The sequence below is a fragment of the Pneumocystis carinii genome (assembly GCF_001477545.1).
Source record: "Pneumocystis carinii B80 chromosome Unknown supercont1.10, whole genome shotgun sequence".
NCBI classification, from domain to species: Eukaryota; Fungi; Ascomycota; class Pneumocystomycetes; order Pneumocystales; family Pneumocystaceae; genus Pneumocystis; species Pneumocystis carinii.
In genome coordinates this window covers 351,907-367,521 of record NW_017264722.1, presented here as the reverse complement: position 1 = coordinate 367,521, position 15,615 = coordinate 351,907, and the positions used below count along the sequence as shown (strand labels likewise).

Here is a 15,615-nt window from a genome sequence, read left to right as displayed (position 1 = left end):
AATTAATATATGTTGTTCCTTAAGCAAATGTAATAAAAATATAAAATATGTTTGAAAATATGCAAAAAATATGATTAGCCAGATATGAATGTAAAATTAGCTAAGCTTAATCCATATATCTTCATAAGGTTTAGCTTGATGAACTGTTAAAATATTACGAGAAGCTAATACTAATTATTTATTAAAAAAAATGATCAAATAATCTTTTTTTGCCTTACATAATACATGACAGAGCGCTTGTGATGCAATTGAGCGAGAACTATTAGATATAGGAACTAATTCTTCAAATGTAATTGTATGACCTTGTTCTTTTCGATGAATACGTGCTTGTGTATATCTATGGCATTTTAAATCAGCAATTATAGAAAAAGATAATAAAAGATATACTCTAGAAAATTATAAGACTCTTTTTCCATAATGGCTGATTGATTATCTTGTAATATTGGTTGAGTGTCAAGATTTGTAGCTATTATTCATTATAAAAAGATCAAAGAGATAATAAAATATACTTTCAAAAATTTCAAAGTCTTCCATTGCATCTTCTCCTATATTGATATTGACATCTTCCAGTGTATCAGCAAGGGGACTTGCTATTAATTTGTTTTTCCTTATGGTAGAAGAAAAATGACCAGTAGCGCTTACTGAAGGCGTATCAAAAGAAATAGAAGCCATTCCCGAACCTACTGATCCTACACGAGAAGAAACATGGGATTGATTCCATGGCATAAGAGAAGATGTTCGACGTGTGAGTTCTTCATCAACATGACGTCCTAACTCAATTTCCTAAGATAGATATTAAATTATATTAAAATAATTAAATAATATGACTTCTTCAAAATTAGAATTCATGCCAGCATGTATTTTTCCTGTTTGTTGATGGGTTACGCTATCTCTATTATCAACAGATTCATCATCAAGTTCGCTTTTGGTTCTTTTTTTATTTTTGAGTGAATCTTTTTGCTTTTGATGATCTAGAAACATGGCTTTTAAAGAAGGATGCATTAATTCCTCTGAAAAACTCCAAACGAAAAAGTGCACATTATTAAGAGCTGCCTTTTCCTGCAGTTTTCGTGTCTTTATCACAGATTGTTTCTCCATACTTTTGATATAATTGTCACGCCATGAAATTAAATCTTCCGAAGGAAGTTCTGTACGAATATCCATCTTCATTCTTAGCAATTTTCTTCTTTTTCTCTGTTGATTATCGTCTTCATATGTATTTGAACTAGTTTCATGGTTCCTGTTTTGAGGTGCAAAAGATGGATCTCTATTATCAAAAAAATCGGTCTCACCAAGTTCACCAATCATAGATTCATCTACTTCCTCATACGCCATCAACGTTTTTTCAAACTACATGTATCAATCATGTTAATAAAATAATATTCAAAAAAAAAAACCGTATGATTAAATTTTTTTCGCCTTTTAGCCTCTGCATGTTGAGATCTTACCGTTTCTTCCCCTTCATCTGAATCAATTCTATACATATCATTTCTTTTTTTATGAATTGATGAACTCAAATCACTTTGTTTTTCCTCAATCTTTCTTATTTCTCCTTCTGCGTCAAATTCAAAGTCAAATGAAAGCTCCCCATTCATTGATCCCAAAATATCACTATCCCTTTCAATTATTCCACTCATACTCATAGCTGAACGTGAAATTGACTCTGAAAAATCTAGTTTAGACATATGATTATTCATAGAAACTGATGATCTTGGTAACGTATGTTGTGAAAAAGATGCTGGTGTCATAGAAAGTTCATATGAACTAGAATGGCTTTCCCTAACCCCCAATTCTACATCAAATGATGTTTCTGGATGCCATGAAAGCGTTATAGCTTCCAATCCATATTCATTTAAATCCGGCATAAATCCCGGGTCATCTGCAAGCGTAAAAAGATCCGTTCTGTCAATTAAACATTCTATTTCCATCCTAACATATAAAATACCTTGTCTTCGCCTTCGGAAGATCAATATTTGCCTTTTCAAGGTTTATTGTTGCAAGTTCTTTACGGATTTTAGCATGTGTTAATTGAACATCAGCTAATCCCCTCTTAACCCTCTTTTTACTTTATAAAACCCTTCTCCTCTACTTACTATAGAAAAATCCATATTGTTGATCAAAAATTCTAGTAACTCCCATCATTAAATTACTTGATAATCTTAATGCCAATGGTTCTGGCGGTTCTGACAAATATTCACATGCTTTAGGCACATTTACTGATAATATTTCTTTTCTCTGGAGCTTCTTAAATGAAGTCTTAGATCCAAGTGTAGCTGCAAGCCTATTTTAATGTAAATATTCCTCTTTTTTTACCCTTTTTCTAACCAAATCACTCCTAATCCACCTTTTCGACGCGTTAAAATTTCCTGTGAGTAAAACATACTTTATCCTCTCCTAATAGACCTTTTATATGTTTATTTTCCCTTTAAAAGCTGCTAATCTCCTGTATTTATATAATTCTACAGTTTCTTCTAAGTATTGGGTTAGAGTAATATCGCAAGGTCAGATAAGATAAAATTTAAGAAAATATATAGTAAGTATGAAAGAGATTTTGTAGTCAAAGAAGTCATTTATTCATAAATATCTATATGTATTAATAAGAAAAAAGAGATTTGTTATATAAAAATACAAGAAGTGTATTTATAATTTAAAAAGTATTTAGAAGACTAAAAGTATTAAGAGGAGTTTTTGATAGATAAATAGTGATTAATAGTTTTTTTTTTAAGTGAATGATTAAAGTTTTGTTTTGTTTGAAGTATTTTTTACATAATTGCTAGATCACCAAATTTCTAGTAATTTATTAATTATTTTTATAATTATATTAAAAAATAACCTCTTTATAACCAGGAACAGACCATTTTTCACGTTTTACCATCTCTTCAACTTTTTCTTCAATTTTAGGACATGCCGTTAATACATCTTCTACTGTTAGTTCGTCAATTGGTAATGCCTGTTGAATATTTAATAAAGCCGTTTCAAGTTCTATAAGTTCTTTATTTGCGTTTTCTTGTACTTTTGTAGCATTTTCAATCTACAATATATTATATTGAAGCGGTAGAATGGTTAAAACATACCGCTTTTGTTTCAAACTGTTGAATAGCTTTGATTTGTGGATTTACTCGGTATTTTACTGGACGAAATGTCTTAAGATCCTTTTCTATCTGGTTAACAATAGATTTATTCTTTAAAATAGAGCGATAATAGGTAAAATCTATATCTTGTAGCTGTTTCTCTAAAATTCCTATTTTTGCTCTGGTATTAAGATTCCATTGATGAAAGGCAAAAAGAGATGATATGACTGAGGAACTTAGACTATAAGATGAACGAAGTTTAATCCAATCAATCTTGGCAGCAGCATAAGCCATTTGTATATTTTTTATAAAAAAAAGAAGTTAGAGGTTTGTATATCGATAGAATACTTAGAAAATATATATTAATAGTTTTTGTATAAGAAAAGATGGTAATTTATTATATAAAAACATGTAATTGTGTTGTATAGAAATATAGAAAAAGACAGGTATAAAAGAGATTACCAATTTAAAACAATGTTTTAAAAGTGACTTCTCTATTGTGAAGTTTATCTATTGAAGTAGGAATATCCTGAATATGGTTATTTTCAACAACTTTCTGGTGTCTATGTAGGAGTTAGAATAATTGTCTTTTTTTTTTTTTTAATATTTATACTTGTATGTGAATCCAACAAAAGTAGTCAAGGGAACTTTTTCATGACGATCTTCCATGGATTCAACGGAGGATTGTTTTTCATAGACTTCTTTATATTTTAACATATCATTTTCGTTGGTAAAATCATCAAAATATCCATGATCAAATTCAGAATCAAGATCGGGTACAAAAGGTGCCTATAAAAAATCATTAATATTTATAGGAGTAAACCATTAGATTATTTACTTCTTGTTGACGAAGTGTTGTCCAATCGATATGTTTAAAGTATTTTTGTTCTTTTACCTCTTGAATACTGGATATTCGTCTTCTCGGACTTGTGATGAGTCTAATAAATATTAAAAAAAAAGTTTTTAAAGTTTATTTATACTTTGTGATAATTTCCCAAGCATCATCGTGAATATTGAATTCTTTTTCTTCATAAACAGGTCTGATTAATGTATATTTCCAGTTTTTTAGATTGGACCATGTTTCATTCATATTTTTACCGGAGAATGGTGGATAACCTGTTAAACATTCAAAAAGTATACAACCAAGAGACCAATAATCCACAGTAAAATCGTAATCATGGCCATTGAGGATCTCTGGTGCCATATAATCTGGAGATCCAACAATCGAATTAGCCTAAATTGTCTCAGATTCATGATACATTTTAAAATAATTAACTTACATAGTTTAACTCTTGCATTTTTAAAGTTCTATGAATATCTCTACGTTCAACAGCACTTCTAATAGGAACTTCTAAATCTTTGATTTGATCGAGCTAATAATTATAAGCATTACTTAAAGACTATATAAAAAATATTTACTTTAAGTCTTAAAGACTCTATTTTTTGGGAATTAATAATTCCAGATGCAAGTCCAAAATCTGTAAGTTTTATATTACCCTTAGAGTCAATAAGAAAGTTCTAAATCCAATAAATAAATAAATAAATATTATACATGCAATTATTAACCTCTGGCTTTAGATCTCTATGAATATATCCAAGACGATGAAGAGAGTCTACAGACATGAACATTTCCGAGAGATAAAATCTTGCATGCTCATCACGCAAAATTCCACTGTTACATAAAAGAGAACGAAAATCACCTCCTGGAACATATTCCTAAATTTTTTAATTTAATTAAAATTATAAATAATGTTTACCATAGCAAAAAATAAATAATCAGGATCCTGAAAGGCATAAAGGAGACGAACAAGCCAAGGAGATGTCGAATTTGTTAAAATATCCCGTTCTGTAAGTACGTGACGTATCTATTTTTGTTAATATGTATATATTATAAATATATATATATATATATATCAACCTCGTCCAATTTGTGTAACAATTTTTTGCTCATTTTTTTAAGGGCAACAATTTCTTTTGTATCTTTCATTTGCGCTAGATGAACACTTCCATATCCTCCTTGACCAATTTGTGCAATGATATGGAAATTTTCTTGCTTCATTTTTGCACGTCTTTTTCGAAGAGTACTTCGTTCTGTATGGCAATGACATTTCCATGCAGCTGTATACTCAGATACAGTCAATTTCCCCTCTTCTATTTGTTTTCTTGCCCACTCATGAAATTTTTCGGTCCTTTGTCGCCTTTCATAGAGATAGCGTAGCTTATCAAAATAATGATCAAGAAAAACTTAAAATCTATTAGAAAAAAAAAACGAATTCCAATCATTTATACATATTTGACAAACGTTAACTAGTCTTTTTACACTTTGTTTTGTTATTTTTTCTATTTCATTTGATGTAAGCTTTTTATATGTATTCCATGTCTGAAATTCCGAACTTGATGTTTCCGTTTTTTGAATTCCTTGAATTTTCGTTTCCTTCGTTCCATTCTTCTCCGGTGACTTGCTTCTGCCTTTTAAAGATGCATTGTCCTTGGATTCTAAAGAAAAATCAACCTGTCCTTCGTTTTCTTTTCCCGCCTTTTTAAAATGCAAATTCCCGAAACGATCTGGAAGATCTTGTAAGTTTGTTGTATAATTCTCTGGAACCGCAACTAATCCTGATCGACTGCTCCTTGAAAGTGGTGAATTTGCATTTAAATGACCTTTTGATGCTGAAGAAAGTAATGGTAATTGAGAATTACCATTCAATATAGGAGACCTTTCATAATCTTCCTGAGCTTCAGACATCTAATAAGGTTTGTTTATTGCTCAAAATAATATATTTCTAATATCTTTTTTTTAAAGAAAATTTTAAAAAGCTGTATATCGTAATGTGTAAATAAACAATGCTGCTATAGTAACGAATCTAATCGGATTAAGATAAAAGTGTGGATTTTTCTAGGAAATGGCAGGTTTTAAAATTGATTTAAGGTGAGAATTGTTCGCGTTTCCTGTGAAAAGATAATTTGCATGTTTTTATATAAAAATATTGCTTTGTAAATTCAAGATAAAACAAGCCGCATATTTTGAGTATATATTTAATATTTACAATTCCTACTAAATGCCTTTTGACTTAATAAAATTACTCGAAAAGTTCTTGTAATTCTTCTAAACGCCGTTTTGTTACATCTTCACGTGACTGACATTCTGTGACAGAAACATCTGCAAGCATAAGTTTTCTTTTGCAAATCTGGATCATTTTTTCTTCTATTGAATCTTTTACAATAAAACGCACAATTTTGACGGGCAATGTTTGACCTATACGATGTACCTATAAATCTGTAAGCTTCTTAAAATTTCATGAATAAACCAACCCTATCTATAGCTTGATTTTCCATACCAAAATTCCACCTAATTAATATAAAAATATAACCAATTATAACCCTAATACAAACCATGGGTCTAGAATAAAAACCCAGGACGCAGCTGTTAAATTTAAACCAACAGAACCTTTAAATGTTCAATAATTGAAATTACAAGTATAATAATATTACCAGATCTTATAGAAGCTAATAAAATTAGCCCTTTTTTTTCTGTGCGGAATTTCTCTAAAACTATTGAGCGTTCTTTCATTGACATTCCTCCATCTAGACGAAGGAATTCGAAATTATCTCTAAGAAATTATAAAACGAACAATGATTAGATTTATTTACCGCTTTATAAATACTTCCACCAGGTCAAGAAATGTTGTAAATTGGCTGAATATTATTGATTTAGCATAAGGATCTGACATTTTCAATGCAAACAGTTGTTTAATTAATGCATCTAATTTTGAGGATGAAATTGATGTAAATTTACGTAATTCTATACGACAATTGCTATCATTGACGTCTTGACTTCCTTTTCGAATGATTTCATAAATATTTTGTTCATCAATTGGTGATCGACACATATGACATAAAGGTTTTTTGTTATGAGATTTTTGAAACTTAAATATCAAAAAAAAATTACATTATCTAAAATGAAATCATACCTCTATATGCTTTTTAATGCAAGATTTACATGCTATATGCCAACATGGTGTGATAGCTTCTTCAACTATAGGGCTAGCAGAACAAATAGAACATTCATTCTGTGCTTTTTCCAATATACTTTTGATAACACAAGTTTTATATGTATCTGTACTCTGTTTTTCAATATCTTGATTACAAAAAGGTTCGATTAGATCTTTAAGATCTATGATATCATCGGTATTAATGGAATTTTTAATATCTTTATCAAAAGGTAAATCAAGGAAATCGCTTTTCTCGCCACGTTTAATTAAAGATGGATGACAACAACTTTGACGTAAACGTAGTAACATTGTTAAAATTGTTATATAATTCTTAAATACAGTGCCTGATGCTGAGCTCTCAATAAAAGCTTGTTTTGCTTTAGTATAAATAAAATCATATATCTCTCTTTCTTTAGGGGAAAGGTTAATTTCTTCTGTTATAATTTCTTTAGATGGAAGTGTAATAATCAAATTACCATGTATATCTTTTGTTGTTTTTGTCCGACGCAAAATTAGATTTTCAAAAATCATACGAACGTTATTTAATGCACGAGGTATATCTTTTGACTCAAACGGAATAGTGATAAAAGTTTTCCAAAATACAAAATTTCCCCAAGGTTCAATTTTCAAAAAATGAATAAGACTAAAAAGATCTTCTAATTTGTTTACTATTGGTGTTCCAGTTAATACCCATCGTCTTTTTGCATTCAAAGAAGAACATGCTTTCGCTGTTTTACTAAGTCTGTTTTTTATATAATGTGCTTCATCCAAAACTACTCGATAAAAATCAATTGAGAATAAATTAAAAAAAGTTTTATTATTTGTAGTCATTTGTGACCATTCAGAAAGAACAACACCATAACTTGTTATAAGTAAATCTGGTTGATTGCTAGTTTGGCATTGCACCAAAACATCAATAGATTTATCCGTTCCATAATAAATTTGTGCCTTCAAGCTATTTGGTTTTGAAGCAATTTCTGCCTCTGAACGCCATTGATCAAGCAAAGACAAAGGTGCCACAACCAATGTAGTTCGACATGATCGAATGGATGCATTAGAATTCATAATAAATGGTGTAGAATCTAATGACGTTACTGGCTTATTAGAATGAATAAGACTGAGAATTTCTATGGTTTTTCCAAGTCCCATTTCATCTGCTAATATTCCACCACAAAAACTCTGGTCTGCTCTGGGAAATTCAAGAGTTAGTTTACCAGAATATGGGTTAACATAAAACCGATTATCAGAATTCTCTAAATCCAACTTTTTTCCATTTTCGTTATAAGAAGGCCAGTAAAATACTTGCCATAACGGATGTATGGTATTTTCTTCTTCTGACAAGTCAATCTCACGTTCTTTGTTCATCATCCAATATAAAGCCTAAAAAGATAAGAAAAAAAATAATAAATTTATGTAAAATTTCCTGTTTTTGATAAGACTTGAGTTCGAGGTTAAAAGAAGAAGAAGGTGATACTTCTTTCATGCTGGGATTATATGATTTCGCGTTTTTATATATATAATTAATATGTTCTTTTTCAAGTTCTTTACTTTCTTCTTCTGAATCTGAACCATTTTCTCCACAAGGGTTTAGATACCCCATTTTTGATAAAATTGAGCTTGTGTTTTTGCTCGCTTTAACCACTTCCTTAAAAATAGTTCTACTATCTGGAGTTTTTGAATCATCTGGCTCAAGTCCAACTTTCGTTAAAAGCCATAGAATGGCCTGTCGATGTTGTTCACGTATTTCCTCTGTCCTAGATATCTCATAAATATAGTTTTCTCTGGAAAATAATGACTCCTTCATGGTTGTAAATGCTTCTTTGTGAATAAAACATACTATTTGAAGTAGTATCTTGTCGCCTAACATTAAATAACAAAAATATAGGCAAAATATGATTCACCTATTTTTATCTTATCTGGAACATAAATACATGACGCTGTGAACGAACATGTTTTAAATTCAAGTAGTGTAGATATATGTATAGCTGATTCCTGAGGAATACGACCTATCTCTATACCTTTTTCTGTACAAAATCTAATAATGCTTGATGAATTTTGCCTAGAATTTCGTCTTTTTATCGCTGATTCTGAAAAAAATGGCTTCGATTTGCTTTTTTCATTCGTCTTTTCCTGTTTTTTAAGTAAAACCGCTTCTCCTGCTGACAAAAAACCCGTTCCAGAAACATTAGCCCATCCTTCCATTCCAAAACTTCCAATATATTTCAAATACCATGATTTCTTGCCTAAAGATTCCTTATTTATGTATTTTTTTTCTTTTTGATTTTTTTCCCATGTTTTATCAAAATACATATTTAATGCCATTTCAATATTTCCTTTAGATATTTGAACTAAATATTCAAGAATCTCTGTTTCTACATCGTCTCCTATAATTACTTTTAATTCCTTTATCATTGACTCCATTTTATCACATTTGTCCGCTCTGTCTTCTTCATGATGATAAAAAGAATCCAATTTAGGCCTTTTTTCCAGCCTATTCATCATTCTATTAACAATGAAGCCCCAATATACAATATTTTATGAGCTTTTCTCTAACAATTAGCGCCGAAACAAAAATCAAAGGTCGCATTGATACTGTATAGAAGTATTATACCCTATATATGCGCAAAATAATTAGATATATACGTCCCCCCTGTTAAAAACTAGCATATCTATTTATATATGCGTGCAAAAACAATCATATTGCATAGATAACCCTATGTTTTTTTTAGTAATTTTTATCTCGACTTGGCTTTCTTATATAAACCTCTTAATAAACTAAATTCCTGATTCTAAGACTTATTACTCACAATATATACATCATATCCTTTATATATGCGCGTTATTTCCACGTTATATTCATTCCCTTATTTATACGTCTTTTCTAGCCTTCTGGTAATCTTTTATATCGTATTATCTCGTATCACCTTTTTTTACCCGCTTCTCATAAATTTATTAAAATATTCCCATTTTCCCTATAAATGACGACCTGGATAGATTATCTTCGTCATCCCAGCGAGCTTAAGGAGGTATGCCAGTATAAGTTGTTCTATACACCTCTTTATCAGAGACGACCTGATGAAGAAACATTAAATTGTCGCGAATGTTATGAATTACTTATACAAACAAGCCGTAGTTTTGGGCGTGTAATTCAGGAATTAAGGCCAGAACTGCGTAAATCTGTAAATATAGTTATTTATTTTGAAATAATGAATTGATATTTGTAGGTGATGGTCTTTTATTTGGTATTAAGAGGACTGGATACTATTGAAGATGATATGAAACTTGATTCAAAGAAGAAGAATGAACTTTTGCGGATGTTCTATACGCATATTGATGAAAAAGGATGGAAATTTTCGGAATGTATGCGTAGTATATGCGTTAATTTTTAGAAGCTGATTTAGAAAAGCATCATTAAGTGCAAAAGATGGGGTGCTTTTAAGGTCTTTTGATAAGGTTATTGAAGAGTTTCTTCTTCTTAGCAAAGAAAATCAAGATATAATTCGATCGATAACGTATGAAATGGGAAATGGGATGGCCGATTTTATTAAGAATGCGCATTTTAAGACGCAAGGGATTCAAAGTATTCGGGATTATAATTTGTATTGTTATTATGTAGCAGGACTTGTTGGAGAAGGGTTAAATCGACTTTTTGTGATAAACAAGATTGAGCATGATTTAGAGGGTCTTACAGAGCTGTACGTATTTGGATTATCAATTTTTTCGAACGATTTTTTTTAAATTATTTTTAGTTCACATACAATGGGGTTATTTCTTCAAAAAACGAATATTATTCGTGATTACAGAGAAGATTTACATCAACAACGTATGTTTTGGCCAAAGGAAGTTTGGTCTAAGTACGTCGATAATTTTATAGATTTTTTGGCGCCAGAAAATCAAGAAAAGGTATTCTCTTTTAATAATTTATTGATTTTTGCATTTTTTTTAATATTTCGGGAATTTAGGGACTCCATTGCTTGTCTGAAATGATTTTGGATGCCTTGACACATGTACCTGATTGCCTGTATTATCTTTGCAGTCTTCATGATCAATCTGTCTTTAATTTCTGCGCAATTCCTCAAAGTATGGCAATCGCTACACTTGCATTGGTATTTCGTAATCCGAATATTTTTCGTAAAAATCTTAAGATTCGCAAAGGAGAAGCTTGTTCAGTATGGCTTATTTTTATCTTAAAATTTATTTAGATATTAATATTTTCTATAGTTAATTATGCGTACTACCAATCGGAGAAATTTATGTGCTCTTTTTCTCAAATATATACGTATAATTCATCAAAAGAATACTCCAAGCGATCCTAATTTTTTTAAAATAAGTGTCGCTTGTGGCAAAGTATATTCATATTTTAAAATAATGTTTTCATAAATTGTTTAATCATCTATATAGATTGAGCAATGGGTTGAAAGTGTTTTTCCTTCTGATAAATCATCTGTATCTATCTGTTCTCAGAAACCCTTGCGTGAAGGTTCTACCGATTCCATAATGGATAAGGATGCTTTATACATTCTTATTATTTCTTCCATATTTTTAACTATCATTGCATCATTAATGATTTATTTAGCACATTTATTTGGTGCTAAATGGAATTTTTCTCAAGGTATCTCTTTAATATTTTTATTCTTCTTAATCATAATTAGTTTATAAAATTTTCGACTTTTTAAAAAGCATTTTTTCTGATACTTTATCTGTTGTTAAAAGAGATGAGATGTGAACTACTTTTTTTTTTACTTATGTTATTACTAAATTAGATATTACATTACTATCTAACAACTTATACATGTAATCTCCTGTAACTGTCTTTTCACTAATTCTTTAATTTTATGTTAGAGTAAATTACTATACATATTAATCTTTTATTTTAATCCTATTTTAACCCTGTTTTAACCCTGTTTTAGCCCTGTTTTAATCCTGTTTTATCCTGTTTTAATCCTATGTTGCTATGTCAACGTCTTATTCGATAATATTCCTCTCTATCGTTTAATCCTCACTTTTCTTTGCTTAATGAAGGCCTCTGTTATACAGATTCATTGGCATATAGAAGCAGCATCTATTTATTCAGCTCATTTTGAGCCTTGTAAGAAGGGAAGACTTGCTACAGCAGGTGGAGATGGTAATGTACGGGTATGCTTATTGTCTTTTATATTTTAATTAAGTAAACTATCTTATTATTTATTAGATTTGGCGTGTAGAACGGTCTCAGGTAGTTTCACAATTGTCTAATGAATCAGGTAATATGACGCATACGTCATATTCACCACGTTTAATTTATCTTTCAACACTTTCAAAGCATACACAGGCGGTTAATGTTGTCAGATTTAGTCCACGAGGTTAATTTTTCTATGATTGATTGTATTTTTTTCATATTTTTAAGGAGGATTATTAGCATCAGCAGGTGATGATGGTAATGTGTTAATTTGGGTTCTTTCGGATGGGATTCATCCGTCATTAAGTCTTGGAAACGAAAAAGAATCGGATGATAAAGAAACATGGAAAATTTTTCGTTTTTGTCGCTCATCAGGAGCGGAAATTTATGATTTAGCATGGTCACCAGATGCAGCATATCTTTTGACAGGTTCAATGGATCATGTAGCACGTATTTATAATGTAAATGAGGGTAATAATGATATTTTTATATTTATATTTCAAATGAGTGTTTATAGGTCAATGCATTCAGCAATTGAGTGAACATACACATTATATTCAAGGTGTTGCATGGGATCCATTAAATACATATATAGCAACGACAGGAAGTGATAGAACGGTGCAGATTTATCGTATAGATACGAAACCTAAATTTTCAGTGACATTACATGCTAGTTTATCACGAATGGAATATTCTACTGCAGTTGGAATGTATCATAATGAAACGCTTTTATCATTTTTTAGAAGATTAAATTTCACACCTGATGGTAATTTATTGTTGGTGCCAGCAGGGCAATATCGATACTTAAATGAATCAGAAGAAACACTTAATACTGTTTATATATATACGCGGGCAGGATTAAATCGGTATATAAGTTTTTAAAATGATAATATAATATTGATAGGCGATAGATCTCCTGTAGCACATTTACCAGGACATAAACGTCCAGCTATTATCGTTTCTTGTTCTCCAAAATATTATACTTTAAGGAATATTGAAAAAAAGGATGAAGTGACCAAAACATTACCAATTGTGAATACAGCATCACAGAACGATTGTGTTTCTGATTCAGTTCCTGACTCTATTTTGGATACTTTTACTGATACTTCTAAATCTGTTTTTGATAGTGCACCTATCTCATTTTCTTTGGATTATCGAATGGTTTATGCCGTTGCAACTCAAGATACAATTGTATTATATGATACTCAACATGTGAATCCTATTGGAATGTTGAGCAATTTTCATTATGCTACATTAACTGATCTTGCTTGGTAATAATACAATATGCGTTGATTTTTGTTTTGTTGAATATTTCAAATAGGTCTTTTGACGGAAATGCATTGCTTATAACGTCAACTGATGGATATTGTTCAATTGCTCTATTCGATGAAAATGAACTCGGCGAAGAATATATAAGTCCATTTTCTTCATCTTGCTCCGAACATCCTACTTTGCTAAACGATCCTTTAAAAGTCTCAATTGATAAGCCTAATTCAATGACAAACATTCCTTTTCAACCCGTTGTTAATTTACAATCTAATGATAAAGATGATGTATCTTCGCATAATTTAGAAAATCCTCTTTCGACAAGTAAGTTTTTCTATATACATATTTTTTCTGATAACAATAGCTACAATTGTTAAAGAAAAAAAGAAAAGGATTGCACCAACTCTTGTTCAGTTTTTTGATAATAAATAACAAGTTAATTGATCTATCTTTCGATATATGAAAAGCGATAATTAAAATTGATTCATTTTAGACTTGTTCTAAAATGAATATCATTATAGTCTTTTATAATTATTCTTGACTATACATAGAATAGGGAGATGATTTTCTTCTTACAGGATTATATTTCGTATTATGATATAACTTCTAAAGTCTGATGCAAATCGCTCAATTAGATTTAATATAAATCATCTTTTTCCTTTTCTTGAAATATGATATATTTTCTAAGGCTTTGGACTTGTAGATATTCTTATTTACAATTTTTATATTGCGCTATAAATGTTTTGGGCTTTTTATTATTAATCTTTAAAAACATAGTAAGAGCATTTGATGTTTTATGAATTAAACTTATTTAATCTTTTTATCTTTAGAAATTTTATGTATACGTTAAAGATTTCAGTTTATCACATTTTATATTTGCACTTAACAATTGGGTATTCTTCCCTTTTCAATATCTAATGGTCATTCAAATATGATTCTTTTTATTTCAAATAACCAAATAATTCTTGTCATCGAATAAATATGTTTAATTTGTGTATTTTTTATTTCATCATTTTGGATTTTGTATAGGTTTCTTTTCCCACACGACCTCATAAAAACTTGATATTAAATGGATAAAGAAAATAAGGTAGAAATATTGAATTATGGAAGAAAATTCCAAAGAAAGATTTTATTCTTGATTATATATAAGTTATTTTTTTTCTAATGTTATATAGGCTAAACAACTTGCTCAATTATCAGAAAAGCTTGCAGTAGCAAGGCTTGAACATGAAGTTAAATCATTGGAAACGGAAGTTTTAAACATATTAAAGTCTTCTTTGTCTAAAAAAGCGTTTGTTTTATCTGTTTTTGATGCTTCTGCATTAATTGATTCATTAAAAATCATTAAAAGTTGGATTGGGATAAAATCAGTGAAAATTGTTATTCCTTTCTTTGGTAGAACATTATTTTGTGCATACGCATTTTTATTGATGCTTTTATTAGCATTAGAGGAACTAGATAGATTAAAAAAAGGCACAGATGTTGTTAATGTTAATGCTAGAAGTGTGATACGTTTTTTGGAACGATTTTCGAATAATACCCCTGATGAATGGACAATAAGGATGCAGAAGCCATCAGAAACTGTTGATTGGCGGGAGTGTGTGCCTTTATTTTCATTAAATCCAGAATCGCTGGATATTTTGTTAAAATATAATACGAACCAAAAAGGACAATTCTTAATTGAATCCAAATATACAGAAACAATTACTGCGAATAAAACTCCAAGGAGTCTTCGTTCTTTAATATGTTTTATGGTTTATTTACAAAAGAATATTGGTACAGAATTTTCATCTTGTCAATTAATTACACACGACCCGATCACTATAGCATGGGCAAAATTATTTTCTATTCAGACATTTACTGTAGCAGAATTAACTTCAAATATTGCTTTAAATAACAAGGAACATGACAATTCCAAGAAAAAATATAATCCTTTAAAAAAACGGTTCAAATCAACCTCAGCTAATCCGTCTTTTTTATATTCAGAAGAAAAATAAAAAGTATCCTTTGTATACTATTCAATCAAATATACAAAGGCTTTATTATATTTATATACCTGATAAGGGTGTACCCTACACGGTTTTTGATATCGTCAAAAAATCAGTTTTTTGGATACTTAAAATTTGCA

General features: G+C 29.9%; 7 protein-coding genes across 7 annotated transcripts; 3 read left to right on the top strand and 4 right to left on the bottom strand.

Moving 5' to 3' along the window:
* Positions 1 to 50: 50 nt before the first annotated feature.
* On the bottom strand, positions 51 to 2,424 carry T552_02404 (hypothetical protein). Its single transcript, XM_018370948.1, has 9 exons — positions 2,326 to 2,424; positions 2,094 to 2,281; positions 1,946 to 2,039; positions 1,398 to 1,902; positions 829 to 1,350; positions 510 to 783; positions 388 to 466; positions 219 to 337; positions 51 to 170 (listed from the first exon to the last, which is right to left on the bottom strand). The coding sequence occupies exons 1-9, from the start codon at positions 2,379 to 2,381 to the stop codon at positions 97 to 99; spliced, it is 1,911 nt and encodes a 636-aa protein (XP_018225468.1). The 5' UTR covers positions 2,382 to 2,424; the 3' UTR covers positions 51 to 96.
* Positions 2,425 to 2,727: 303 nt separating this feature from the next.
* T552_02403 (hypothetical protein) lies at positions 2,728 to 3,403 on the bottom strand. The gene is made up of 3 exons (XM_018370947.1): positions 3,075 to 3,403; positions 2,834 to 3,031; positions 2,728 to 2,789 (listed from the first exon to the last, which is right to left on the bottom strand). The coding sequence occupies exons 1-3, from the start codon at positions 3,363 to 3,365 to the stop codon at positions 2,763 to 2,765; spliced, it is 516 nt and encodes a 171-aa protein (XP_018225467.1). The 5' UTR covers positions 3,366 to 3,403; the 3' UTR covers positions 2,728 to 2,762.
* Positions 3,404 to 3,491: 88 nt separating this feature from the next.
* Positions 3,492 to 5,863, bottom strand: T552_02402 (hypothetical protein). The gene is made up of 10 exons (XM_018370946.1): positions 5,361 to 5,863; positions 4,990 to 5,315; positions 4,829 to 4,936; positions 4,638 to 4,787; positions 4,491 to 4,589; positions 4,352 to 4,444; positions 4,052 to 4,305; positions 3,910 to 4,009; positions 3,685 to 3,860; positions 3,492 to 3,634 (listed from the first exon to the last, which is right to left on the bottom strand). Exons 1-10 carry the CDS (start codon positions 5,815 to 5,817, stop codon positions 3,538 to 3,540), a joined length of 1,860 nt encoding a protein of 619 aa, XP_018225466.1. The 5' UTR covers positions 5,818 to 5,863; the 3' UTR covers positions 3,492 to 3,537.
* A 242-nt stretch (positions 5,864 to 6,105) lies between these two features.
* T552_02401 (hypothetical protein) lies at positions 6,106 to 9,562 on the bottom strand (the record flags this gene model as incomplete). The annotated part of the gene is made up of 8 exons (XM_018370945.1): positions 6,106 to 6,340; positions 6,384 to 6,420; positions 6,465 to 6,519; positions 6,564 to 6,682; positions 6,723 to 6,997; positions 7,043 to 8,443; positions 8,538 to 8,923; positions 8,965 to 9,562. The coding sequence occupies 8 exons, from the start codon at positions 9,560 to 9,562 to the stop codon at positions 6,152 to 6,154; spliced, it is 3,060 nt and encodes a 1,019-aa protein (XP_018225465.1). The 3' UTR covers positions 6,106 to 6,151.
* A 433-nt stretch (positions 9,563 to 9,995) lies between these two features.
* Positions 9,996 to 11,833, top strand: T552_02400 (farnesyl-diphosphate farnesyltransferase). Its single transcript, XM_018370944.1, has 8 exons — positions 9,996 to 10,242; positions 10,288 to 10,423; positions 10,470 to 10,758; positions 10,813 to 10,966; positions 11,026 to 11,232; positions 11,285 to 11,410; positions 11,465 to 11,675; positions 11,716 to 11,833. The coding sequence occupies exons 1-8, from the start codon at positions 10,042 to 10,044 to the stop codon at positions 11,787 to 11,789; spliced, it is 1,398 nt and encodes a 465-aa protein (XP_018225464.1). The 5' UTR covers positions 9,996 to 10,041; the 3' UTR covers positions 11,790 to 11,833.
* Positions 11,834 to 12,046: 213 nt separating this feature from the next.
* On the top strand, positions 12,047 to 13,963 carry T552_02399 (hypothetical protein). Its single transcript, XM_018370943.1, has 7 exons — positions 12,047 to 12,199; positions 12,255 to 12,405; positions 12,450 to 12,692; positions 12,739 to 13,087; positions 13,133 to 13,492; positions 13,543 to 13,811; positions 13,852 to 13,963. The coding sequence occupies exons 1-7, from the start codon at positions 12,080 to 12,082 to the stop codon at positions 13,917 to 13,919; spliced, it is 1,560 nt and encodes a 519-aa protein (XP_018225463.1). The 5' UTR covers positions 12,047 to 12,079; the 3' UTR covers positions 13,920 to 13,963.
* Positions 13,964 to 14,556: 593 nt separating this feature from the next.
* T552_02398 (hypothetical protein) lies at positions 14,557 to 15,484 on the top strand (the record flags this gene model as incomplete). The annotated part of the gene is made up of 2 exons (XM_018370942.1): positions 14,557 to 14,574; positions 14,663 to 15,484. The coding sequence occupies 2 exons, from the start codon at positions 14,557 to 14,559 to the stop codon at positions 15,482 to 15,484; spliced, it is 840 nt and encodes a 279-aa protein (XP_018225462.1).
* Positions 15,485 to 15,615: the final 131 nt, after the last annotated feature.